General features: G+C 44.7%; 2 protein-coding genes and 1 long non-coding RNA gene across 4 annotated transcripts in view; 1 reads left to right on the top strand and 2 right to left on the bottom strand.

The window, feature by feature from the left end:
• LOC135905170 (uncharacterized) overlaps positions 1 to 26606 on the top strand; it is a 105736-nt gene that overhangs the window by 24543 nt on the left and 54587 nt on the right. The gene's annotated exons all lie outside the window — the stretch shown is intronic.
• On the bottom strand, positions 15727 to 18998 carry LOC135905188 (uncharacterized). Its single transcript, XM_070534880.1, has 9 exons — positions 18988 to 18998; positions 18105 to 18298; positions 17837 to 18049; positions 17466 to 17537; positions 17010 to 17090; positions 16804 to 16851; positions 16281 to 16486; positions 15980 to 16143; positions 15727 to 15892 (listed from the first exon to the last, which is right to left on the bottom strand). The coding sequence occupies exons 1-9, from the start codon at positions 18996 to 18998 to the stop codon at positions 15727 to 15729; spliced, it is 1155 nt and encodes a 384-aa protein (XP_070390981.1).
• On the bottom strand, positions 19721 to 24313 carry LOC139057099 (uncharacterized). Its single transcript, XM_070534879.1, has 2 exons — positions 24100 to 24313; positions 19721 to 21432 (listed from the first exon to the last, which is right to left on the bottom strand). Exons 1-2 carry the CDS (start codon positions 24311 to 24313, stop codon positions 19721 to 19723), a joined length of 1926 nt encoding a protein of 641 aa, XP_070390980.1.

Here is a 26606-nt window from a genome sequence, read left to right as displayed (position 1 = left end):
AGTGGCCGGTCCGGATAAACACCAATCTTGACGTCATGAGGCGCACGACCAATCACAGGTGGAAACGAGGTGCGCGAGCTGCCCGAGTCTGCTGCTGCACTTTTTGTCAAAATAAAACCTGTTAGCGCTTTCTTTCGCTCAATTTCGACGCGATATTTGGATTCGGAGTGTTGACAACCATTACGTACAGCTCTTGACTCATTTTTTCTGGAAAACTCTTCAGCTTCCCTTTAATGCTCAATACTTCCTAATTGATTATTCAAAGAATGTGGTATTGGCCCACCACTAATGTTCCAACATGTTGAAGACTCCTTTGACTGTAATGTTGGTTAGATCTACATTGTATCTTGTATTTATCTGGTTTTCTATTCATGGGAGCCAGTTTCATGTTTTAAATGAAGTTCATTGCCTGTTACTCTGGTCATTTATGCAAACCTGCTTGCCTGCAGAGTGGTGCACTTTTCTGTGTAAGGTTCTGCCATTTGGTCTCTAAGGGCTACTGTTTGCCAGAGACATTTATGGTAAGCATTGTTAGAATATATTCAGGCTCCTGCGCCTGTGTAAGGAACCTATTCCTGCGTTGGTGCTTGACATTTATTGCTAGAGAGATGTTTATTGCCACTGAGAGCTCTCATTCTGGAATACAGTGTAAGGCTCATTGAATATATTTGTCAGCTCCCGTCGCAAATTTAAGTATACATGCACATTGATAGTCTCACGCAGTTAGATACAGTGCAACAATTTCAGGATAATGTACGATTACAAGCCACTGTGTTTAGACATTTGAAATTTATTTCCAATGATGAGTAGCATATGGAACAACAGTCATGTACAACAGATTGAAGACAAAGCACAGAGGCTGCTTGCATGTTCACAATAACTGATGTCTGAAAGCCAGTGAAAACAATATTCTCAAGAGACTGCTTGCACAACCACTGTCACGATAAATAACTTGAGGACAAGAAAAAGCACCACATTCAATCGGGTATCGCTTCATCGGAGAACACAATTGCGTCGACTTGGAGTATTTGCTATCAACCTGAAGCAGGGCCATGTATAAATTATAACCAGCATTAACATTCTGTTTGCAGTTGAAAGCATTGCATTGTTGGATAACTTTATGAAAATAATAAAATGGGCCCGCAATTTAACTTCTGCTTCCTGCAGTTAGAATTTTTGTCAAATGCAGCACTTTTCGTAGCAATTATTTTTAGTTTTTTCGAAGGCATTTCTGTGTTTTGCATGAATTTCCACAGGCAACATCAGAGTTCATCTCGAGGTTTAAAAAAAGCTTAACATTCTGGGGTTTTACGTGCGATTATGAGGCATCTTGTGGTGGGGGACTTCAGAATAATTTTGACCACTTGAGGTTATTTAACATGCATCAAATTAATGGTACACGAGCATTTATTTTCATTTCACCCCTGTTGAAACGCGGCCACTGCAGCTGGAATTTGATCCCATGACATTGTGCCTAGCAGCGCAATGCTATATAAGCTCATCCACTACAGCCATGCTGAGCTACAGTTTCCTCTTAAATCTAGTCAAACAAATTGCTCAATTGATTTTCTCTCCACCTTTAATTAGCAGGTTTCAGAAGCTGCTCAGAAAACTGCACACTTTAAATACCTGCACTGCTATATCGATCATGCAGATAGGAAATGGTTTATCCAAAACGTGGAAAGCTTTGATGCGGGATATTGCTCTCCTGACATGCACTCTTGCAGTGGCAATACGACGTGCTTGCTCCACATCCTGTGCAGGCATTTGCATTTCATGGTGTTCTCTGAATGGGGGTCGGTACACTGCCAGCAGATAAGTAGGGGAAAGTGAAGCCTTTATCAACCTTAATGGCATCCCCTACTTCCAAAGAATCTAGAAGCCGACAATTTCCAAGAAATGTCTTGTCTGATACGGATCCACCCCAGAGACGAGACACAAGGGCTATATAGCCATCAGGGATACAGCCAACAAGCACTTTGTATCTATTGTAGTGCTTATATGAAGAAAAGGTCTGGTGCTGTGCACCTATTGACGATGGACGATGTACCTGACTTCTGTCGTATCCAAAATAAGCCTGGTGTTCTCATAGAAGCTGTAGTACCTCAAAACATAAGGCCCAATTTCACCTCGCGATGGAATCGAGGTGATGGCCGCAAGCTCACGCTCGAGGAAGTTAATCCAAGTAGCAAATCTCCGGCTCACTTGGCTTTCTGACATGCTATTTCTTTTCCGGGCATACTGGTACTGAGGCGGACTAGAACCATTAAGAATTCAATCACAAGGAGACTTTCTTTAGGCCAACCACGTGCTTCGCTGTAGTTTTTCTTTATCCATCCCCAGTATGACATGCTGCTTGCACGTGGCTCCAGATACTTAGTGACTGAAAAACTTCATAGCTGGGGAGACCTGTGTAGTGCATACATGCTTTCGGTGGCACTTTAATTACATTCAGTGTAAGCATCTGTGAGCGAGCTTCATCAAGCTTTCTCTCGAGGGAAGCATTCTTCCTCTCTTATGTTGCAACTGTGTGGTGCAAATATTCAAGCCATTTCTCCATGTCTTGAACAACTGATTTTCAATGTTGGTTTTCAAGTTGTTCCAAATCTGTCATGGTGGTGAAAACAAATTAGATAATATTTCATGACTGGTCCGTACTACAAATATTTACGAATCAAGCACATTTTCATTTTTTCTACACAAGCTTGGCAAGTGCAAGTTGCACCCAGCACTGTTTACATGCAGCATTGACTAGCATTACTATCAAAAAATAATTTTTGGAATGTATGCTCCACCAGCAAAATTATGCTGTCTGTAAAATGACAGGAGGAAGTTTTAACTGTTGTGAATAAGCTAATTTTCCCAATTACTCTTAAAGGGGCACTAAAGGAAAATGTTAGGTTGAGCTACATCAACAGATTTCTCCACTGTGTATCATTCCTTTTTGTTTGACAGTATTGCACAGAAAGTTGTCACGGGAGGTCCCGCTGCTGCTCTTCAATTCAAACTGTCCCCACCACAAACGACAAAATAAATTCCACATGACCTCCCTCTGTGCCACTCTCTGTAAATTAGCCAATGCAGGCATCGCATGAGAGGCAACATATGGCACAAGGAGTGGTGCCACTCCAATTTTCGTCATTTTCTTACTTGTGAAACCTCTATTCTACTGTTAATGATAAATTTGTTATTCAAAAGCCTATTATTTCAATCTAGATTCCTGTAATCTTTTTCTGTAGTTTCCGTCTAAGGAAAGTGCTGTGAAGTTCAGCATTTCAGTCAAGCATGAGGAGAAATCTGAACACACACTGAAGTCCAAACTGTGCAGCAGTTTCTAAAAAGCAAGAGTAAATTTTGCTGTTGCCTTCCCACTAAGTCGAAGTATATGCTGATATTCCCTCTCTAGGACGGCAAGATCGTCAAGTGGCAGTTAATATAAATAATTGCCTTCAAACTGCAGATGCTAATATTTGTGATTACGTGAAGCATCCACAACTGGTGTTTCTTGAAATGAAGCAGCAGATGAGCCAGAAGGTGAAGCAAGTTCCTCTGCAAGTATGGCACGTGAACAAAGTTGCATCTCGGGAAGTGAACATGTTCTTATTGGCCAGCCTTGCAACTAAATTAAGTTTGTTTAACCTTCCTATATGATGCCAGGAGCACAGAGAAAAAGTCATGATAAATGGCTTGAGGAAGTCCCTGCTCCTAGAGATGTACAGCAGAGTGCAACATTTATTTGCATACCAGTTGACATCCTATGCAAGGTGCTGATGTAAGCACAAGACCACAGCAGTGTAACTGTCTTTACAAATACTTGCTTAGTAATGTTATGTGAAAAGAACAGTGGTAAGAGTGGAAAATTTATAGACACGGAAAAGGAAGGGCAATGGCAGTGCATACCACCCACTGTGCAAGATAGATTCTGCACCAAGTAATCTATGATTATCCAAGGAAAATATTTTGGCAATAATCTCCTAAACACCAGAAACACTGCAAAAATTAGATACATTATTCGTTAATCATAACTACCACATATTCCACAACTTTTCTACAGCTACAAACAAAGATAGAGGCAATTCTGCTGTCATTATTTCATATACAATACCTTTAAGAATGGTAGTTCAATCGTTAAACCATCCATTGCAAACTTATGAAAGAGCAGTGGTTCAAGATTGAAACAGCCATCTGCTGCCTCCTACTAACTTATTGGTGGTCATTTACTTTTGTGAAACTAGCTGTTGCGCTTTTGTGAACTTATGAAATCTTGCTGCACAAGTTTCAGTGGACACCAAATTAGTTAAAACTGGCAGCTAAAGGTAACCAGACAAAGACATTCTGGATGAAATTATGTTAACACACTATTTGTATTCTTTATGCAAAGACAGCTGGATAAGCTGTGCTCAAAAGATGCAAGTAGCTGCAAAGAATAGTAGAAATTTGTTGCAGCTTGCAGCTGACCGCAGACAAATGGGCTAGGAAAATTGCCACCTTGCTTGGAAGAGGAGCAAACAACTTTATTTCACCTTGCTTAGCAAAGAGCCCACTTGACAGCACGACACGTGCCCAGAAACCAATAAGGGTGGTCTAATCCTTCTGTGCAGTTGTGCGTCTTAAAGCAGCCTCATGCTGAATCGACAACATAAATGCAAAAAACATTTGCCAGTAGTAGTGCTGTGGTGCAAAATATAGAAACAATAGGTAATTTTGATTGCAGCAGACTTCCATGTTTTGCCTGACTGAGTTCTGTTCTTAAATATCAAATACTGGAGAATTCTAATGTGGACAAACATTTGCAGGAACAACTTGTGACACTCGGCACTGCAAAATGGGAAACCTGTTTCCCCCATCACAATGCACAGCAATTTCTGTGATACCTTTTTGCAGTGTGCAATAGCACCTATTTGAGCAGAAAACAATTTTTCCAGTTCTTGTACAAAATTGAAAGCTGCTTCTGTGGACACTGTTAAATTTCCAAGCATTTTGTTCCGCACCTCCACTACTCTGGGCATCCTGTATATTTGGCTCGGTGAATATAGTTCTTGGCTTTTATTGAGATCCTTATACTGAGAACATGGAACCCTTTTCAGAAATGCTTGGACTAGGTAACCTGACACATAAACTATATTTGATTCTGGCACATCTGCTGGTTCTTCAGAGCTCGTAAAAAAAAAAAAGAAATTTGAAATTATTCAACTAGAGCTCTCAGTTGCAGCAAGGCTCTCTTGGTCAAGTCTTCATTAGCTCAATTAAAGAAATGGCTTTATCTGCTTCACCATTGCTGCTGCCTGAAAGCTTAAATAGTGTTCCAAAAATATGCTTCAGACTAGCAGTGAGCTGAAATCCATTAAGAGTCTCATTACAGCCATGCTGCTTCCGAATAATTCCCAACAGGTTCTCTACAATGTTCTATACAATGTGTGAGCAAAAATTTGAAGTTGGAGGATTCCTGCAAATCTGACCACAACATACAAATTGCTTTTATTGTAACCTTCCAGCACTGTAGACATATGGACTGTCTGGGTGCTTTGAACTTCCATGATTTAATCCATGAGATGCATGAATTTAAGAAAGCTATGTGCTCTGTATAAGCACTAATTGGATGCCTCATTTTTCACTCTGTAATCTATGCATGAGCAGTTTAATGAATCAAACAAGTGATCCATTTTTCGACAAACTCTGCAGTGCTTGTGGCTTCTGGTGCAAGGACATCAAATGCTATAAATGTTTGTATTGCTAGATAGACACTCTTGCTGAGCACCTGAGCAGCCTAACTTTCATATTGCTGAGTGCACTTTCATAGATCTGCTTATGAGTCAGTTTGGGTAGGTATTTTATTTTCATGTGATGTTCTGACTTCTATAAAGTTTTAATGTGGCTCCAAAAAGCACCTTTATCACCAATGCAGTGATGATGCTTTCTTAGATTGTTCCAGGCATACTTCAGCAAATGAGGTATGTCAAAAAAATAGATCTTCCCCCCGTCAGTGATAAAAAGGGGTTTTCAGGACTGATATCCAGTGTCCTAGCAAAAGAACAATTTCCCGCAGGGGCATCTGCGTCAGCAGGCGTTTGGTGCATTGAGCTACCACGTACCTGAGCACACAGGCTGGGCCCTCCCATGTGTAGCCGTGTACAGCTTAGCCATGTTCGGGGGAATGAGGATCCTGGGGGTAGAGCCAACGCTGGTTGTTTCGACCTTCATGGCCTCTCGGCGGAGGTAACACACCTCTTTGGCTTCGGCCTGTGATAGACTGCAAACACCCTCGGACTGACCCACCCAGGGGAAACTGCAAAATGGAGTTTCCAGTTTCCTTTTCCTGTCCTCTCCCACCTGTCTTTCTCTCTTACATTCCATACTTCCTTTCTTCTACTCCTGAATTCTAATCATCCAGGTGGCAAGGGTTAACTTTATTTGTTATAACCACTCTTGGGTAAGTCAAAAATTATCTGCCATGTAGCTATAAATTTTTACAGTGAAGCTGTATATGCCTAGGCAAAACGGTCGTGTTCCGACCACAGAAACCCCCTTGAGCTCATACCCCTTAAGCAATGGCTCATCGCGCCATAAATGTGGCCTCCCGATTATGACGACAGAAGGGAAGTGAAATTTTACGCTGGAATGAGGAGCAGCAACGGAGCCAACTGTGGAAGACGACACTCGAGCCGTTGCTGATGATGATAGCTTTTTGCACAATGGAGCCAGCTGTCGAAAACGATGACAGAAGTGCGAGCAGTGGCACTAGTGCATTCGCGTCATTGGTGAGGAGAATTTATACAGCAAAGCTGTATATGCCTAGCTGAAACGCTCACGGTGTGACCACAGAAACCGTCTGGCAGGTGTTATGGTGGCTAGAAGGGTGTGGTGCGGCGTAGATGTCTGCATGTCAAGTTTCATTCTAGACGCCAGCGCTCGTTTTTCCCCTGGCAGAACGATTTCACCTTCCACGGGTGTGCGTTTCCGTTGCTTCCCTTCGTGGTTGCACTTGCACTTAGCTTGCGCTGTGCACGAAACGTCTCATGTTTGCGATGGCGACTCTTCGGAAGCATGGAGATTACTATTGTGTTGTTAGCTGCCACAATGGCAATGTAAACACGAAAGGATTGAAGCCACCAGTGAAATTCTACCCAATTCCCAAGAAAATGGTATGAAAAAGGCAGACGACAGGCGTGAATTACTGCGGTGGTCGTGGGTGCCACAGTACCAGTGGCACCCACGACCATAATGGAAGAGAGAATAGTCCAAAGGAATGCGAAATCCCACAAGTAACGCCGGAAGAAGTAAAGAAAGCCTTGGGAGCTATGCAAAGGGGGAATGCAGCTGAGGAGGAGCAGGTAACAGCAGATTTGTTGAAGAATGGTGGGCAGATTGTTCTAGAAAAACTGGCCACCCTGTATGCGCAATGCCTCATCACCTCGAGCGTACCGGAATCTTGGAAGAACGCCAACATAATCTTAATCCATAAGAAAGGGGACGCCAAAGACTTGAAAAATTATGGACCGATCAGCTTACTGTCCATTGCCTATAAAATATTTACTAAGGTGATCACATATGGAACCGGGAACACCTTAAACTTCTGTTAACCAAAGGACCAGGCAGAATTTCGTAAAGGCTACTGAACAATAGACCATAGTCACACTATCAATCAGGTGATAAAGAAATGCGCGGAATATAACCAATCCTTATATGTAGTTTTTATTGATTACGAGAAAGCGTTTCATTCAGTTGAAACCTCAGCAGCCATGCAGGCATTATGGAATCGGGGTGTAGACTAGCTGTATGTAAAAATACTGAAAGATATCGACAGCGGCTCCACATTCATCGTAGTCCTCCCTAAAGAAAGCAATGAAATCCCAATAAAGAAGGGTGTCAGACAGGGAGATAAGATCTCTCCATTACTATTCACAGGCTATTTATAGAGACCATCCAGGTCTCTGAATACCTCCTGGGATTGGGAAGAATTGGGAATAAGAGTTAATGGAGAATGCCTCAGTAAGTTGAGATTCGCTGATGATGTCTTGCTTAGTAACACAGGGGAACAATTGCAATACGTGGTCACTGACCCGGACACGCAAAGTAGAAGGGTGGGTCTAAAAATTAGTCTGCAGAAAACTAAGGTAATATTCAACAGTCTCGGAAGAGAACAGCAGTTTACGATAGGTAGGGAGGCACTGGAAGTGGTAAGGGAATACGTCTACTTAAGGCAGGTAGTGACTGCTGATCTGGACCATGAGACTGTAATGATCAGAATAGAAATGGGCTGGGGTGCATTTGGCAGGCATTCTGAGATCATGAACAGCAGGTTGCCATTTTCTCTGAAGAGAAAACTTTATAACAGCTGTGTCTTACAAGTACTCACCTACGGGGCAGAAACCTGGAGGCTTACGAAAAGGGTTCTGCTTAAATTGAGGATGACGCAATGAGTTATGGAAAGAAGAATGATGGGTGTAACGTTAAGGGAAAAGAAGAGAGCAGATTGGGTGAGGGAACAAATGCGAGTTAAGGACATTTTAGTTGGAATCAAGAAAAAGAAATGGGCATGGGCAGTGCATGTAATGAGGAGGGACGATAACTGATAGTCATTAAGGGTTATGGACTGGATTCCAAGAGAAGGGAAGCGTAGCAGGGGGCAGCAGAGGTGGGCGGATGAGATTAAGATGTTTGCAGGGATAACATGGCCACAATTGGCTCATGACTGGGGTAGTTTGAGAAGTATGGGAGAGGCCTTTGCCCTGCAGTGGGCGTAGCCAGGATGATGATGATAATGATGATTTCCTCCAATAGCACTGCTACACTCGCCTCACTAAATAACGTTCTAGCGTTAAACGTTGTGAGGTTCAGATTCCAATGGCAGCCTGTGTGGATCCAGAGATTCTTGGCACGCGTTCCTGCGTCACAGGTCTGACTGCCGCCATGGTCAGTTGCTTCGCAGCTGCTGGGGTCTGAGGGACAGGGTTTGATTGTTGTATTCATGTAGGAGGTTGTGACCAAGCACTGCACCAGGATGGCCAATCCTGCCCTGGTGAGGTAGTGCATTACTAGTTCTGGTCACCTGGATCAGGCCCCACTCCAGGCCTGTTTATGCAATTTTATCAACATGCAGATTTTTGTTCTTTTTTTTCTGGTGGAAAATTGCGCAGCGCCGGGATTTGAACCACGGTCCTCTAGCACGCGAGGCCGATGCTCTATCTCTACGCCATCGCTGCATCCAGTGATAATTAAGCGAAAATTACACCAGCTGTTCAGTAGTGAGCGTTGGTTTGAAATCCGAGTCATCTTATCCTACCTAAATGTATTTCTGAAGGTTCGCTGCATGCCCAACATGTGGACCTGACATTTTCAACCAGTTTTCAATAGTTTTGGTTTCACTTTTGCTCTAAAATCCTAGCAAGGGGCTCTGCCGGTGTCACTATGCTAAGGTTCCTAGGTAAAACAAGTTTTCAACGTAGCACCACTCCTCCTTTCCTGCTGCTTTTCTCCTCGCCGAAATTCAATGGAGCGTCCCCAATAAAGGTCAAGACTAAGGGCATGCATAAAAAAGGGAATGTTTGGTGTGCATTATCATGCCAATGTTTTAATCGAAGTAAATAACATCTAGAATAAGCAATTCCTTAGTTCAAAGAATAAGGTATAGTATAGGAAGAAGCATAATGCATGGTGGCCAACTAGCAACGTTGTGCATGTTTTATATCTTATACCACTGGCCATGGCACCTCGCATGCTCCCGCTTTGATCGAAATTCACGCGTTTTACTTGGTCTGCACTCTGATGGCAAGTAATAAAAGATGAAATCGGCCATTTCTTAGCCTCGCTTCATGCTGAAGGCAAGACATTAGGTATGATTTGTTGTTGTTATTGAGATCAGCTTTTTGTTTTGGCGCTGTTAGGCTTGGAGATGATGTGAAAGTATTGTGACAAGCTGACGAAGAAGACGTTTTAAGCTTGGTCCGAAGAAGATGCTGTGGGCTTCGTGTGCTGTCTACTACCATGTCAGATGCTACAATTATTGTAAATATCCTGTAAATATACATCTGACTTCTTTCAAACCCGTAACATTTTTGGTGGCGGTGGCGGGATCAATATCAAGACGTAGTTATGCAGCAGGCACTCCTTGGCTGCATCTACAATGCCAGCTCAAGGCAAGGATGCTTCGGGCACAACCCCGCAACCCAGAAACCTTTTCTCGCACCAACAATACTGATCTTGAAGATTGGCTTCAGCTATATGAGCGGGTGAGCGCCACCAACCACTTGGACCAGACCATCATGCTCGCTAATTTGATATTTTACCTCGCGGGAACGGCACGCATTTGGTTTCAGACCCACGAGGAGGAACTTACTAGCAGGGACATTTGCAAACAGAAGCTCCAGGATTTGTTTCGCAAGCCTGTTAGGTGTCAGCGCGCCGCCCAAAAAGACCTCGCTCTGCATGTCCAGACGTGCACTGAATCCTACCTCATGTACACCCAGGACGTGCTCGCTCTGCCGCGAAGTGGATCCGAAAATGTCCAAACCTGACAAAGTCGCACATGTCATTAAGCACATACCAGATGATGCCTCCCACCTCCTTGTGTTGAAGAAGTCTTTCGCTGTGCAAGCCATCATTACCGAATGCCGGTGGTTTGAAGAAGCCAAGAGTCGCCGCATTGTCCACCCATTTCCCCGCCTTCTCAGCATGGCTGCTGCATCCACCTGTGAAAGAACTCTGCTGTCCGCCCACCCACAATTGCTCTGATGACATTGTACGTATCACCCCTTGTGAAATGGAAGCCATATCTCCTGTCACGACCCCGACCTATGGCCCCGACAATTGCCAGGCGACCGTCTCATTGATCCATTCCTTTGTGTGCCAGGAATTGGCCAACGTTGGCTTGACCAACATCTTCTCAATTAATCGGCCTGACTACACTCCGTCCAGCACTGTCATATATAACCACAACCTGAATGTTCCTATGCAGTATTGCAGCCCGGCTGAATGGCACACTCCAGATAACAGGCCTATATGTTTCACTTGTGGCCATATCGGTCATATTTCATGTCACTGCTGCTCTTCGTGGGTTTCGACCCCCTGGCCCTACCTCCCATCCCACAGCGCTCATGCTGCTCCTCACTTCCCTCTGCAAATGCAGCCGGTAAATTCTGGTGACACTTCTCTGCCCACCCGATCTATCCGCTCTCCTTTGCCACATCGGTGCTTTTCCCGGTCTCCCCTATCTTGTCGATCACCGTACCCTAGCTCCTTCCGGTGCCCACTTCTGGAAAACTAACGGGTGCAGCACCTGAGGTGAAGCTAGCAAAACGACCCAATGCAAAAATACTCTTCTGACCTTGCCCGTACATCGGAACTTTATCAAAGTGAATGTGGATGGTATACGTGCTGTGGCTCTGATTGACAATGGCGCGGACGTATCTGTGATGAATGCTAAGCTTCAGAATCTTCTCATGAAAGTCCTCACTCCTTCCCTGTCACCTGTGGTCCGAGTCGCCGACGGTGGAACGCCAGGCATTATTGGCATGCGTCTGGCTCGCGTGTCGCCAGACATCATACTTCTGTTTTATGTTCTAGAACACTGGCCCTCATGACCTAATCCTGGGACTTGGCTTTCTGTCTTCACATTCCGCTTTGATAGACTGTTCTGCTGGTGCTGTGAAACGTGCTCTACCAGCTGCTATTGACCCTCCCGATAGTGCTCCGATACGGCTATGTTACACAGAGCATATTCGCCTCCCTCTCCGTGCCATTACCTACATAGGTGTTTCACCCGTTCGCCTGTACCAGACGGTGACTACATCGTATCCCCTAATCCGGATGTCCTGCTCTCATTGCCATTTGTTGGGTGTGTTGGTAAATTGAAAGCATATTTAGCACCAGCAAACAAGGACGGAAGGGAGACGACAACACAATGCGCTAACTTCAACAACTTGATTTTCAGGAAATACACCTATATAAACCATGCACAGTGGTGCCACCTTATCCAAATCTTATCCATCCAAAAAAGCCGTTTCCTTATCTAACAGGTCGATTGAAGGGGCACTAACACACGTGTCTCTATTCCGCCAGATAGCCTGCGCTTCAATGATCTCTCGCACGTCTTTATCTTTGTGCTTCGCAAGAACCCGACAGGATTCATAGACCGGCGCACAGCCGCATTCTTGACAGTTGGTTGACAGATGACCGTATTGCTTGTTTTTCACAGTTTGGCAATGTTCCAATGCTTTTCCTCACACTGTCATTACCATTTCAAACAACACGTCCTGCCTTCTACTTGTGAACTTTGTTCTTTGTACACAAGTACTCCCGCGCAGAATATCCCTGGTGCAAGTCACGCCAACCCGAGCCTACTACATTTCGGCTTTAACTTGTGACAGCTCCTCATGTGCAACTCTTGCTTCGCCTCCTGCCCCTTCAGACTTGAATTCCCTAATGAAAATGATTGCTCCCGACCTTCCGCCCCAGCATGCCCAAGTGCTACGTCGCCTCCTTGCCTCGTACTATGACATATTTGACCTTGGAGAGCGCCCTCTAGGACAAACATCTCTTGTAAAACATCGAATGGACACCGGTGATGCGAGCCCAGTCCATCGGCGACCCTACCGTGTCTCGCCTACTCAGCGACACATTATCCAACATGAAGTTGACAAGATGCTTTCTCGTAACATCATTGAACCTTTTTGCAGCCCATGGTCATCCCCTGTTGTACTAGTTAAAAAGAAGGACATCAATTGGCAATTTAACATGGATTATCAACACCTCAACAAGACAACAGATAGGGACGTCTATCCGCTATCGCGCATTTACGATGCCCTGGATTGCCTGCATGGAGCACAATATTTTTCGTCCATATACCTTTGCCCCGGCTACTGGCAAATTGCCGTCGATGACGTGGACCGCGAGAAGACACATTTTATTACTCCCGATGCCTTTTATCAGTTCAAAGTGATGCCTTTCAGTTTATGTAATGCCCCGGCCACATTTGAACTGATGATGGACGCTCTCCTACACAATTTCAAGTGGTCCATCTGCCTGTTACCTCGATGACATGATCAGAGTGCCTTGACCACTGGGCTCTGCGCCATCAAGAATACAGTTGCTGACCGTTTATTCGGACCTCACGGGGACCGCGGAAATGTCCAAATAAACAGGTGTCCAAAAAAACAGATTCAGAAAAAAAATTCTTTATTTCCATGCTCTTATTCGGGTGCGGCAGCAGGCACGAAGAAATCATGAATGTGCCGTTGCACGCTGTTCCATTTACGCGCAATCAGATCAGCCTCAGTCTCGGAGAGGGTTGTGCTGTCACTGTAGGCGACTCAAAAGCACAGTCACTGCTTGTACAAGCTCCGCGTGCGACGGCAGCGGCGCACATGGCGCGTCATCCTCCGACTCGGAGTCGTCATCCGGCAGGGCAGCAGAAACCTGACGAATGATCTCGTCGTTGTCAAGTTCTGCACACGTCAGTACAGCACTGTCAGCATCTGTAAAACTGTCAAATGAGACAGTGTCTGGAATCGCAATGCCACCACTGTGCAGGTCTCGAACATTTTTTGCTTCAGTAGGGAGCACATCGGAAGGCGACAGATCTGGGGCCTCCATGGCACTCACTTAATCGGTTATACTAAATCCAGCGTGCCGAAAGCAGTTTTGTAGGGTGGCAGGGGCCACCGCCTTCCAGGCATCCGCAAGCATGTTTATTGCCGACAGAAGGCTAACAGCGTACTGCTTGCCAGCGCTGATGCAGGCGACCATGCGGTTCAAGAGGCGTGCTCTGTAGAGGACCTTCAAATTTTTTATAATGCCCTGGTCCATGGGCTGGAGGACACTCGTGGTGTTAGGTGGCAGGAATTCCAAGCGGGTGCACTCGAGATCATGGATGTGACCATGTGTACCGCAGTTATCCACAAAAAGCAGCACCATCCGGTTTTGGGACTTGTACTTCCTGTCGAGTTTGTGGACGTAGTCACTGAAGAGCTGCTGCGTGATCCATGCTTTTGTGTTGGCCTCATACCACACGAGCAGCGACTTCGCTCCCTTGAAGCACCTCGGGCTTTTTGATTTACCAATCACAAGAGGAGGAAGCTTTTCTGTCCCCGACATGTTGCTGCCTACCATTATGGTGATGCACTCTTTACTATGCTTCCCGCCGTGGCAGGGATCGCCAGACACAGAAAGGGTCTTATCAGGTGGTATCTTATAGAATAAAGCTGTTTTGTCACAGTTAAAAACGTGGTCTGGCGAAAACTGGGACAACAGCGACTCCAGAGTCTCTGAGCAATAATTTGCAACAAGGGTCCGGTCGACAGCACCACTCTTGCCGCGCATCTTCTTGAAAGTGAGGTTGTACCTTTTTTTGAAGTTACGGAGCCATCCATCACTGAACTTAAAGCCCTCGATGTTCATCCGGAGAGCGAGCGTCTCTGCCTTCTCCTTCAGAAGGTCTCCAGAAACAGGAATCCGCTTGGCAACTGTAGTACACAACCACATATGGAGGGCTTCTTCGAGCTTCGGGTGGCTGCCGTCTCCAAAATTTTTCCTTACCAAGCTGGAGGAAGACTTCGTTGGTTCGCCGCGAATCTTCATCTTGTTTCTCATGTAATCTGAGACCGTCTGCTTTGAAATATTAAATTCTCGAGCAACTCCTCTTTGAGACCGGCTGCTCAGGACTTGCTGCACAATGGCGATCTTTTTCGTCATTGACATTGGGGTATATTTAGTACCACGCTTGCCAGAATTTCCCAGTGCAGTCTGCACCGGCACTATCGGCGCTATTGGACACTTGATGCGATATTTCTGTATACAGTGAAACCTCGGTGAACCGTAGTTGGCCGGAGCTCGGAAAAAGTATGTACTAAACAGTAGTACTGTTTAACCGAAATAGCATGAGATCGACCACTTACCTGTCGAAAACGGAACTCGGAGAGTGCAATGAAAAAGGAAAAAACACATGCAATATTTATTCATTTCGCGCGACAAAAGTGTTATTTTTGTTTGATGCTGCAGCGGCCTAGCACAACGACAGCGGCCTCAAACTTACTGAAGCTGCGTGTCAGCTTTTCAGCCAGCCTCCTCTTCTCGGCAAACACTCGCATGGCAGATTCCTTGTTGGCGTTACGTATTCTCCGTGCATGCGTGCAGTAGTGCTGCAGAAGTCCCGGGGCGCCTTTTTCATTGCTGGGTGCCGGAGTTTGGAATACTTTTCGTTTGGAATAGAGTTACGTTATCGCGCCCCTGATCTCGTCGCAACGATTGCATTCGTGAGGCTTACATAACGCGTAGCTTCTGCCACTGTCGGGCCTGGATCGCCCGTGCTGTCGCTTTCCATGTCGTCCTCCCCAGACGACACAAAGACATCCTAAGGATGTCATAAGGATGTCCGACTTGGGATATAGGTACATCCCAAGGATGTCCCATTTACAGCCCGATAACATCCCAAGTGATACAAAAAGAGACTTTTCTGGGATGTCCCAGACTGGGAGGTTATTGGGATCTTCATGGGAGGTATTCGGGACCTTCCTGGGAGGTTATTGGGATGTCCCAGATTGCACAATTTTTGGGAGGCTATTGGGACCTCTTGTAGCTTTCTTTTCTTTTGTTAACTGCTTCACACTCTTATGGGACGGCAGTTATGTGAAATCTTTTTACTTCTGAAACCAAAAAAAAACAAAAATACAACAGGAAGTGATCACCAAAAGTATTTATTTCACAGTTAAGCAGTGATTTAGGTGCACTTTCTCAAGAAATGAGAGCGTCGTTGTCCTGTGCTGAAGTTTTGTTCAGTTGCCTTTGTTGCCCTGCTGCTGCCCGTTCTGCGGCATGGCGGAACCAAGACATGGCTGCTTTTTCTATGTTCTTTAGAGTAGCCTCCTCCTGGTTGTGCTTGTATTTTCTATCAGGCAGGCTGCGTAAGAAAATAAGTGTCAATGATGCGACAAAAATGAGCTATGACAATGCAGACAACGAAAGTGATAATATTGTAGCAGAAGACTTACTGCACAGTAGCTTGCAAATATTCAGCTCACAAAACTTCATTTTGCCTTTTGCACCATACCAACTGAATTGTTTTGCCACATCCCACGACATCACACTCTTTAAGATGCGTGCAGTCTTCTGGTTTATGGTGTCACCACCTTGGACAACCATGTGTCTTTTCTGGCAGAAAATGAAATCAGCAATAATCAGTAAATCACTCGCATGTTAGAATAACGCTCTGTGAAAAAAAAAAAAGCCGAGCTTGCCCCCCGTTTTGCGGAAAACAGTAAGAAAATTAAGGCAAACAGCTTCATTACCATTCGAAGCTTTGCTTCCTTGTTCACCCCAAGTTCAGCATCCCAATCAAGCATGTCTCTTGTGGTCAAAAATGGCAGCTGATCGGGAAGGTTTTGGTTCTCTGGGCATGCTTCTTCCGCATTATTCATCTGTGCCAAGAGCTGTGTGTGCGCCTGTTGCACAACCTTAATTGTATTAAGGCTGGACAATATCCTCTCCATAAAGGCTGAAAAAATATTTTCTCATCAAGATCAGTTATGTCAACACATCTGCGATGCTCATTCATGACTATTGAAAGTCAGCAGAGCCTCATTTAGCAATGCATGTGTATTGAAAAAGTGAAGTATGCTGGCAAGAAATCGCTCATTACAAACAGCAGAATGTTGAACAGTGCCACATGACACAAAACAAGCCCAGGCGGCATTTCATCCTATGCGTCTTATCTGTGTGCTGTGTCACACTGCTCAAAATTCTGGTGTTTGACAAGATCTACCAGCCACGCCATTTAAAGCAAACATGAGAAGTCAAACATTGACATCATACCAAGCACTTGCGGATCCGTTCTTGATCCTGAGGAAGTGGTAGATGGGCCTGAAATTTAGAGTGACACCATGCATTAATTACCCTTATTGCAAGCTCCAGAAAGAAATAACTCTGGAAGAATGCAAGGTGACTGTCCTGGAAAGTACAAATGCATATTTGAACAATTCCAATAAAAGTGTCATTGTGAAAGAAGAATTGGCATTCACCAGCTGGAAGGCTCGATGGCACACTTTCTGTTTCGGGTTCACCAGCTATTCCGAACGAAGGCCTAGGACTCGCAGATGCACCTGAAATCATGGGGAAAAAAGGCTGCATCTATTTATAAGCTCAACACACAATAAAAAAAGTGGTGAGCAGCACTAACATATCACGACTGAGCTGTTGCGTGCATCCTTGTGGCGAATGAGTCAAATTTACTTTGTGATGTTGCGTTAGGAAACATATACACAAGTTGCTTTGCCAAGAGCAATATCGTGCTTACAGTGAAGATAAAGGATTTGGTATTTAGCATTAACATAGGGGAACTCAAGGTTACTTTCTTGCAACAATAATGCTTCATATTGGCAACACATTAGAAACTTAAATCAAAATCTACTTGGCATACTTTGCCATGTCAGTTTTTTTTTACATTTTTAAGTTGAAGTGAAAAAGATGTGCAATACCTGCAGAGCGTTTCTTTCGGTGTCGTCCAGGCATCTTACATGACACGTGGGCAGCAGCTGAGTCGTAGCCACCTGAAATTGTCATTTCAATACAATGCTTTTAACCTATCCACACACACAGCTTTGTGCTGGGACGCGTGTTTGTAAGTGCTTATACTATGCTAAGTTTTGGTTAAGATGGTAGACTCCCAGTTTATAGCACAATGTAACTGCCCAAGAAGAACAGACAGTTGATATGCTTAAGGTTTCTGAACTCGTAACTCAATCTCTGCATTGAGGCAGCTTTAGGGAAGTGTGAATATGGGAAAGTGTGTGTGTATTTCATGTGCACGCACTTGCACACAAACAAATTAAGAAAACTTCTTTCGTACCAATGTTTGTTACCAGTTGAGGTGGTGTTGGCGGCCTAGGAGGGTGATAGTTCGAGTCGTCACCCGAGTCGTCAGTCGTGTCTGGCTCACTACTGTAGTCAGAAGCCAAGGCACTTCGTTTTTTTCTTTTTCCGCGTCCCAGTTCTTCTTCGCAGCTCATGTCCGAATGATACTGCAGGAAATTCTGCTTCTCACATGCCTTTTCGTAAGTGTCTGAAAAAGGAAACCTTTACAATAGGAAATCCCACAAGCAATTGTGCGACCTTACCAGCCCAGGATTTCACCACACAGTTGGCTTGTGTCCAACTAGGAGATGGTGCAGCACCTTCAACAGTGGCTCTCCGCCGCTGCGATGAATTTTTCAACGTAGGCCAATATGTCCTATTTCTTTTTGGATTCAACCACGAACCGTGAACAACTGCCAAGCTGCAGTCCTCCTCGGGGAACTCTACGACGGCAAACCTGTCAACTTAAAGGAAAAAGTGAAGTACAGTATCCTCCCATAGCTCAAAGACATCAAAGGAAAGACAACGAACATACACAACTGAATATATCGGCCTGTTTTACAAGTTGAGCATATACGAAGTTGTGAACGTACAATTGATTCCGATTTTGACATAATTAAGAGATCAGGAATACATTTCTCACATTAGTACAAGCAAAGCGAATGAATTTTTTTAAATGGCAATAAAAGCAAACATTGAACGGTTAAACAGAAACAGAAAAATAGTAAATAGAAGTATAAGAAATCACTGCAGATGTCGCATTGGAAATACGGCATGCTTTCTGCCAAAAGGAAGTCTCACACATTTCAGTGTGATATCCGAAACAGGCCAAAAGTGGATGTCTGAAAGATTATTCAGATACCCTAAAGGCCCTTCTGGCCATTACATAGGGGGGGGGGGGGGTTAACAACAGGATATTTCAAACACAATTAGGCAATATAGAACAACGTGGTAAAGATCACCGAATACAACAAGAAAATATAAAAAGAAAAAAAAGGAGAGAATTGCATACATTGATGAAAAAAAACAAAAAAAACAACAGCAACAACACTCCGTACAAAGCATGTAGATACACTTACAATGCGTCAAACGCATAAAATTCTGCTTTTACCCAACATGCGTAAAACTGCGCTTCAAATTACTTACAAATGAGTCATGATCACGTATAGAAGCAATTTCTTTTGGCAGCTTATTCCAGTGATGAATAGCTAGAAAGAGCGGTGATTGTCGCAGGAGATTCGTATGCGCAAACATGGGACGCACTTTGAAGGGATGGTCGAGGCGGGTGAAAATCTTTTGTGGGGGTTTGATATGGGATGCTGTAAAGGATGACGGGGTATGATACAATCTGTGGAAGTGGGAAAGTAGTGCTAACAGTCGTCGTGTTTCTAGAGACGGTAATTGGAGGGACTCTTTGATAGCCGTGATGCTGGATGTTCTAGAGTATGTTTTAGTGATGAAGCGTGCTGCTTTATTTTGTAAAGATTCCAGCTTGTTTATTAGGTAAGTCTGATTTGGATTCCATATTATGGAAGCGTATTCAATCTTTGAGCGAACTAGAGCTGTGTAAGCTAATAATTTAGTTGACTGATTTGCTAAATACAAATTTCGCCTAATGAATCCAAGTGTTTTATTTGCTTTTGAAATTATTTCATCAATGTGATCATTCCATGTCAGGTTAGAAGTTAAATGGACTCCCAAATATTTTAATGTAGACACATTCTCTATGCATATGCTATTCATAAAATATGAACTTAAGTGAACGTTACTGGCCCTGGTAAATGTCATTGTTTTTGTTTTAGAAACATTAATTTCCATTTGCCATTGCTCGCACCAAAATGAAATTTTGTTTAGGTCGGCCTGCAAAATATTAGTGTCTTCAGAAGTGATAAGTCAAAAATATGTTAATGAGAGAGGATTTGCATGGATAAGTATAGAGGTCTTCCAATTTCTGGTACTTCCTCCCAACAAGCACAGGCATGTGGCTCACAGCACAGACTGCAATGTTTTCAACTTTGACAAAGCTACCATCATTTAGCATACATGTGCAGTCCCTCTTGTTCACTTTTATGGTGGCATCTTGAGAAAATAGAAAACCTTTGTACTGAGGTCCTACACAACCTAGTGGAAGTGGTCCATTATCATGCCTCATCAGCAGTTTTTCCTTTTCTGTGAAGCATACAGAGCCTGAATCAAGAGCAATACAAGTTTCTGGTCTGCTGGACATGCTAGCCAATGCCCGCTCTTCCATAATTCGATTGTAAAGTTGCTGAAGAGGCTTTTCAGGCTTTCTGACATACTTCTTTAGCCTAGGCATGTAATTTTCGAAGGGGAATGCACTGTAACCATGCAGAGGTCCATGAACTCGAACGTCGTCTACGACGTGAACCAAACAGTGGACATTGAGTGAAACAGCATGCTCACCATATATTTCAATGAACACTTTAACAAAATGCACAAGCAACCTCTCTGCATACTCCAAGTTCCGAGTGCATGACAGCGGGCTACACAGAATGCTCATGGCGACGTGCAACACCATAAAATTGTCTGCCAGATTATCAGGTATCCTTGACTTCAGGACCACGGGGCCAGTGTACAGCATAAGAAGCCGGAACTCTGAAGCCTTCCACCTGTCAATGTCTGACAAGCTTCTCGGCTTTCGAGACATCTCTGATGGCACATAGTGCCGTATTTCAGTACTTGCTCCAGACACAGACTCTCTTGATCGTTTTCCTATCCTATAGGCCTTTTCTCCTTTAATCCAGAGCAGCAGAAGTTTACGAACAACACCTAAGCAAGTCAGGTGCATATAGTCAAGTGGAACCTGCCTAATCAAGTCAATGGGAAGATCCTTGAGGATTGTGTCCATAATATGGTGATCTTCCTGATCTACATTACGAAAGCTTGCATCTGTTCGCAATGGGGCATCGAGTTCAGGGAAGCACATACGACCATGTTTATGATTCCCTTCGGTAGTGCATTTCGGACAGCTGAAGTATCCACTGTGACCCTTAATGCCCAGAATATAAGCCTTAGCAGGTGCATCACAGATTATTGCACCAAGTTCTACATGGATCAGTTGGCTTCCAACAGTAACACCATGATGCAGGGCTATTTTCAAGTCAAACACAAACTGCTGTAGGAATGTGTTAGGCTGCAAAGCCTTAGACTGGCCATAATAAATGCCAATTGGAAATGGCTTACTGCTTTCACAATTTGCTGCTCTGCAGAGAATAGGCCAGAACTGGTCTCGTGTGCTTTTTGTCAAAGATAGTCCATCTACATTCACATGGAGTATGAGTGGGTCAGGCACAGGCAGAACATTTTTCAATGCCTCCTGAAGGCCCTCAGTTAAACCAAAATGACAATACTGGCCTGAACCCATTGGTTTAACACCATATGCTAACCTTGGCGTTGACAAGAGAGCTCTGGCAGATTTCGGGAGGCCAGAAAAGCAAGCATGTGAGCGCATAACCTGCAATAAATGTGTGATGGTAACATGGGGCACATCTCTCTCTATGCACCAGACCTGCAGCTTTTCCTTGAAGGAAACTGCGTTTGGCTGGCCTCCTTGGGACAATGCATTATCACCTAGGGAGCGCATTTGTTCAACAGTTGAATTACAAGGCCCACCATCTTTCGGAGGGCTGTCAAGACATGCACGAACTTCATCGGTGCTCACATCTGCCTCCGGAAGTTCAAGTGGAGTAAGAATACCGCAATTAGGCCCACCACCACTCTCGGACAATGAATGCTGAAACGACTCGGCAGCGGGCCTTACCACACCGTCTGTAGTGGAATAGGCACCCGGGGCTTCAGTTAGGCACGAATCTGCTACTTCAGCAGATAATATTAAGTTAAGGTCTTCCTGCACGGCGCGGCGCACGCGCCGGTATACAGTCATTCTGGGCAGTGCAGCCATATGTTCAAGATAGCTGTGTCAAACGTACACACGTGCCTAAGAACACCCAGTGGAATCTCTATCGGACTAACAGTTTCAACAATGCACAGACAATAATCGGATGCTATAATTTCCGCGGAAGGCAAAGCAAAGAATGACATCACCTAAACTTACTCCCACTGGCCATTTTGCCGTCCACATGTCCACAATCAGCATGCGCCAACACTAGAATAGGAAAACAAAGAAAACATGTGAAAGCTGCTAATAATGCATACTAATGCCCATGCATTAATCACTAGGGTTCAATACATAACGCACTTACCTCGAAGCTTAAGAACGCAGGGACTCAGTTCCAAAAACCTTGTTGCGATGCTGGATATGTTAGCACTCGTACTGTAGTGCTGTTTGCGTGCGGCCTAACCCGATCCAAACGTCAAACGCCGCGGAATGTACCAGCAGTGTTGCCTAAAGTCCCTCAGTGTTGCCATGGCGTCGTGATGATAGCGATGGCGCTGGTCATTACACACCAAACTCGCACCTTAAAAATAAATATTGCAATGTTATTACTTTTGCTAGGTAACTATACCTATACTTCCATAAATAATAATTTATTTTGGAGCTTAAAATATGTTTTTCTTTCTTTTCTTGACTTTTAGTAATGCGAAACCACGGCCTGTTCTGCCGTTTACGCTTTGAATATGCGGCGCGTGTGCAAAACACGTACGGCTGCCAGCGGCAGCACTGTCGGTGTAGCAATTCGTTGTAGGAAGAAACAAATGAGCACAATATATTTGCATTTAACGACATTCGCGGAGTTTATACTTCGCGTAAAATTATATTCCACATTTTTGCATGACCGCTGCGCCGCGCGCGCGCCAGCGCCACGTCGAAGCCGGGAAATATTGGAGTTCCAGATAAACAATGACAATTAGGCATGCAAACATCAATTGTCCCTGCTTTCTGACATTACTGCACTAATGTAATGGTGGTGCACTCCCATATACACGAGGGCACTAGTTTGAAGTCCCAATTAAAGCCCACCATGGATATTTTTGGGATGATCCCAATGTCTACGTCCCTAGGATGTTCTCGAGGCAACGATGGTGCAAAGTCGAATCTCGTAGCCGACATCTCTTCGCGGTCATAGCAGCGCTGCCGAGCAACTTCTTCGCATTGAAAATGCCACATACCGTAGTCAACAGCAGATCCCTGTCGCGTGCCAGCGCAGACTTCGTGTCACGTTCGATAGCACGGACGATGTTTAATTTTTCTTCTATGCTGAGCACCCGGCATCTTTTTTATCTGAGCTTCCGCATGACGCGAGTCCTCGCTAGCCCAATGCCACAACGCCCTCTGGCACGGCGTTGAAGTGATGTTGATGTTGATGTGGCTTCACGCGCAAACACACAGGGCGCTTGGAGGTTGTTGTTCTGATCTCTGAGGCTTGTTGTTCTGCCCGGCTGCTCAATGGAGACGACGCACTGCCGAGCTTGCGTGACGAAAAATGGAAACGCTACGTTTTAACCGGTGCGTATGCAATAAGCTGGTACGGTTTATGCGGATACAAAACACATTATCTTCAATGGCCACTGAGTCAGGGATTTGACTTTACTACTTTTAAAACGAAACTACTGTTTAAGCGGGTACGGTTTAACGAGGTTTCACTGTACTAACATGTTCGATCACCGCAACCTCAACAAAGCACACAAAGCAAACACCACTGCGCTGTCACGCCGGCACCATTCGCACAAACTAAAAACACGGCCTACTCGCAGCATCGTGCACAAAGAAACAAATCACCTGCTGGATTGCCTTGACATGGCTATGGTGGTTACTAAGCTGAGACCGGAACTGCTGTAGCCACTCATAGCCACTCTACCGAACCAGGCAGAAACGATGATGATGGGCAGGGATTTCCAGTGGTGCCACCTCGTGGGGCAGCAAGGAGGCTCAGTTCGAAACAAAAATGGCATTCAGCAAGTCGAACCATGCACTGGTCAGAGTCGGTGAGGGCAAGTGCCATCGATCGAGTTGGCTCAAGGAGTGTCCAAAAAATTGGACGAGGGGTTCCAAGATCTCCGAACTTTCGGCAGTTGGTATGCATTATGGTCTATGGGGACAATGGCGGTTCCGCGAAGCAGACCGAATAATCAAGCATGTTCGAATTTTTGGAGTCTGGAAAATCGGTCGGCGACTGCACAGCTGTTCAGTTGTATACAATACAGGCTGGTTACATCAAGATGCAGACTGCTTGTCGCGCCATCCTGTTGACCCACTGATGTTTCTGTGACCGGCAGACCTGTCACCATTCTTTCTCTGGCTGCTTTTTGCAATATTGGAGTGGAACGTTGGGATACCTCCTTGCATGAACTTATTCAGCGGCTGACTTTGACGACGCCCGATCCTTCCCTGTGCATGTTTGAACTTCACGCTGGCATATTGTACCTCTCTAACATGCGCCTGGACAGCCCTGACCGACTCTTCGTTGCACCTGAGCATCTGCATCAGACTTTTCTTGCCCAGCTTCATGATGTACCGACTGCCGGTCACCTTGGTGTGTCGCAGACCCATGACCGTGTTCGTGGGCATTTCATTTGGCCTGGTTTATACCGTGACATCTGCTGTTATATTGCTATGTGTAACCTTTGTCAGCAACGCAAAAAGCCGACCACACTCCCTGCTGGTCGCCTTCAACCACTTGACGTACCATCCGAACCATTCTTCTGTGTAGGTGTTGATCTTTTAGGCCCTTTTCCTACGTCTTCTTCGGGAAACAGGTGGATTGCTGTAGCAACAGACTACGCCTCCTGATACGCAATCACACAGGCTCTTCTGACAAGCTGTGCAACCGATGTTGCCGATTTCCTCCTAGAGAACGTCATCCTTCACCATGGTGCCCCTCGACAGCTCTTCACTGACCGAGGCCACTACTTTCTCTCTAAAGTTGTCAATGACATTCTACATTCGTGTGCAACTGAGCACAAACTTGCTACTGCTTACCATTGACCAACTAACGGTCTAAATGAGTGTCTCAACTGAACCTTTACTGAAATGCTATCCACGTATGTCTCCGCTGACTGTCGTGACTAACACGTTGCATTACCATTTGTTACTTTCGCCTATAATTCATCATGCCATGATACCACAGGCTTCTCTCCATTCTTCCTCTTGTTTGGCGGTGACCCTACGCTACTTTCCGACACTGTTCTGCCTGCTAGTCTGAATTCAACATCCGAGTACACCAATGAAGCCGTACTCAAAGCACAAGAAGTGCGCCATATTGCCTGACGTCGACTTGTGGAGTTGCAGGACAATCAGCGGCGCCTGTATGATGCCCGCCATTGTGATGTCCATTACACCCGGGCGCCCTGGTTCTCCTTTGGTCACTGTCGCAATGCGTTGGCCTCTCTGAGAATACTCAGGCCCTTACCGTGTTTTGCATCGAATAACTGACGTCACATACGAAATCGGCCCCTCTTGAGCCAACCGTGGCTCAGCATCACTCCGACGTGGTCCTCATTGCGTGTCTTAAAGGGGCACTAAAGCCAAGTGTTAAGTCAAGCTAAAGTGATAGACTAGTCCTCGAGAATCTCTAAGGCACCAATATTATCGTGAACAGAGCCTTAATTATTGAGAAATAGAGGTAAATGTAGGACATGATTAGACTTCCTCGGGGCATTCAAGTACTTGCTCGATGACGGAAGTACTCCTCAGTTAAATTTTTTCCCTAGTACTCAGCCAATCGTTGCACAAGATATCCTTGTATTGTGTTATAAGATGAAATAAAGTGCAACTTGTCCAGTTCTATTCCACTTTTAGACAAAAGAACTCATTGAAATAACCCTGACAACGATATGGGCGGTCGAAAGGTTTCGTTTTTGCTGGACCCTGCGCCGCCCACGTTTTCACGTTACGCTACATTCCTGATTGCAAAATGCTGCACTGGTTTTGCTGGCTTGTGAAACTCGCACAAACTGCAAGTGTCAGAGAATTCAATTTCCATGTGATGTTGTGGGATGCCCGAATGGTCTACGTCACTTGACCAAAGAGCAGTTGCAGCGGCAAATCCGCCACTCTGTCTTGGCTCGGTACCCCTGTCTGTCGAGTGCCGCTGTACTGATCGACGGCAGTAAACGGTGGTGATGGCGCATGCAACGTCACCACTACCCCAGTTTGGTGGCGAGAAATTTGAATTGTCATAAAAGTATACGGACCCTTCAGATGCAATTTCCTCGTTACCCAAGTATTTTCTTGGCACGAAACAAGCATTGCAAAGTTTCTGGAATGGTATTTAAGGGGGGAAGTGGGTCTTAAAAATTTTTTTCTTATTTTTGGGTGAATCTTTAATAAACTCCACTGTCTGGGGTAATTTTTCATGCTGATTTCATATCTGCAATTAGATTTTTGATAGCTGTAGCAGTTCAAAAAATATTGAGGTCTGAAGTCAAATTAATTTCAAACTCGTTACGGGGCTTTTTGATGATTCCGTCTTGCTAAACCAAAAACTAAATGCATGACACCATTGCTGAAGACATACTGTAGGGGGTGATGCTATTTTTATTCATTTGGAAGGATTTTGCGGACAAGAAAACAATCTTGCATTTATTATGAACATTTTTTTCTAATTAGCAGCGAGTACTATACTTGAATGTAATTTTCATGACGGTGCAAGAGTAATAAAAATAGCATCACCCCCCAGATCATTTCAATTCGAATAAAATACCACCCTTGTCATTTTTGGCCAAAGACAACGCAGAAAAAACACCCGTAAGGCAAAGTACAGTGTGCAAAAACATCGAACTGAAATAAACGCATTTGAAGTTTCAAACAAATGTAGCTTTTGCTGAAGTGAATCTACAGCAAT

Source organism: Dermacentor albipictus, chromosome 3 (assembly GCF_038994185.2).
Source record: "Dermacentor albipictus isolate Rhodes 1998 colony chromosome 3, USDA_Dalb.pri_finalv2, whole genome shotgun sequence".
Taxonomy (NCBI): Eukaryota; Metazoa; Arthropoda; class Arachnida; order Ixodida; family Ixodidae; genus Dermacentor; species Dermacentor albipictus.
The sequence above is the reverse complement of the archived record's forward strand: the minus strand, read 5'-3'. Positions and strand labels throughout refer to the sequence as shown.

Excerpts from the sequence above, each read along its gene's own strand:
- LOC139057099 (XM_070534879.1), bottom strand. The coding sequence starts at position 24,313 with ATGGGTCTGCGACACACCAAGGTGACCGGCAGTCGGTACATCATGAAG. Across the intron at positions 21,433-24,099 it reads GAATAAGTTCATGCAAGGAG|GTGATAATGCATTGTCCCAA; the intron begins GTATCCCAACGT and ends TGCGCTCCCTAG.
- LOC135905188 (XM_070534880.1), bottom strand. Across the intron at positions 17,091-17,465 it reads CCGAAAGAAACGCTCTGCAG|GTGCATCTGCGAGTCCTAGG; the intron begins GTATTGCACATC and ends CCATGATTTCAG. Across the intron at positions 15,893-15,979 it reads TGCAAGCTACTGTGCAGTAA|CCTGCCTGATAGAAAATACA; the intron begins GTCTTCTGCTAC and ends TTTCTTACGCAG.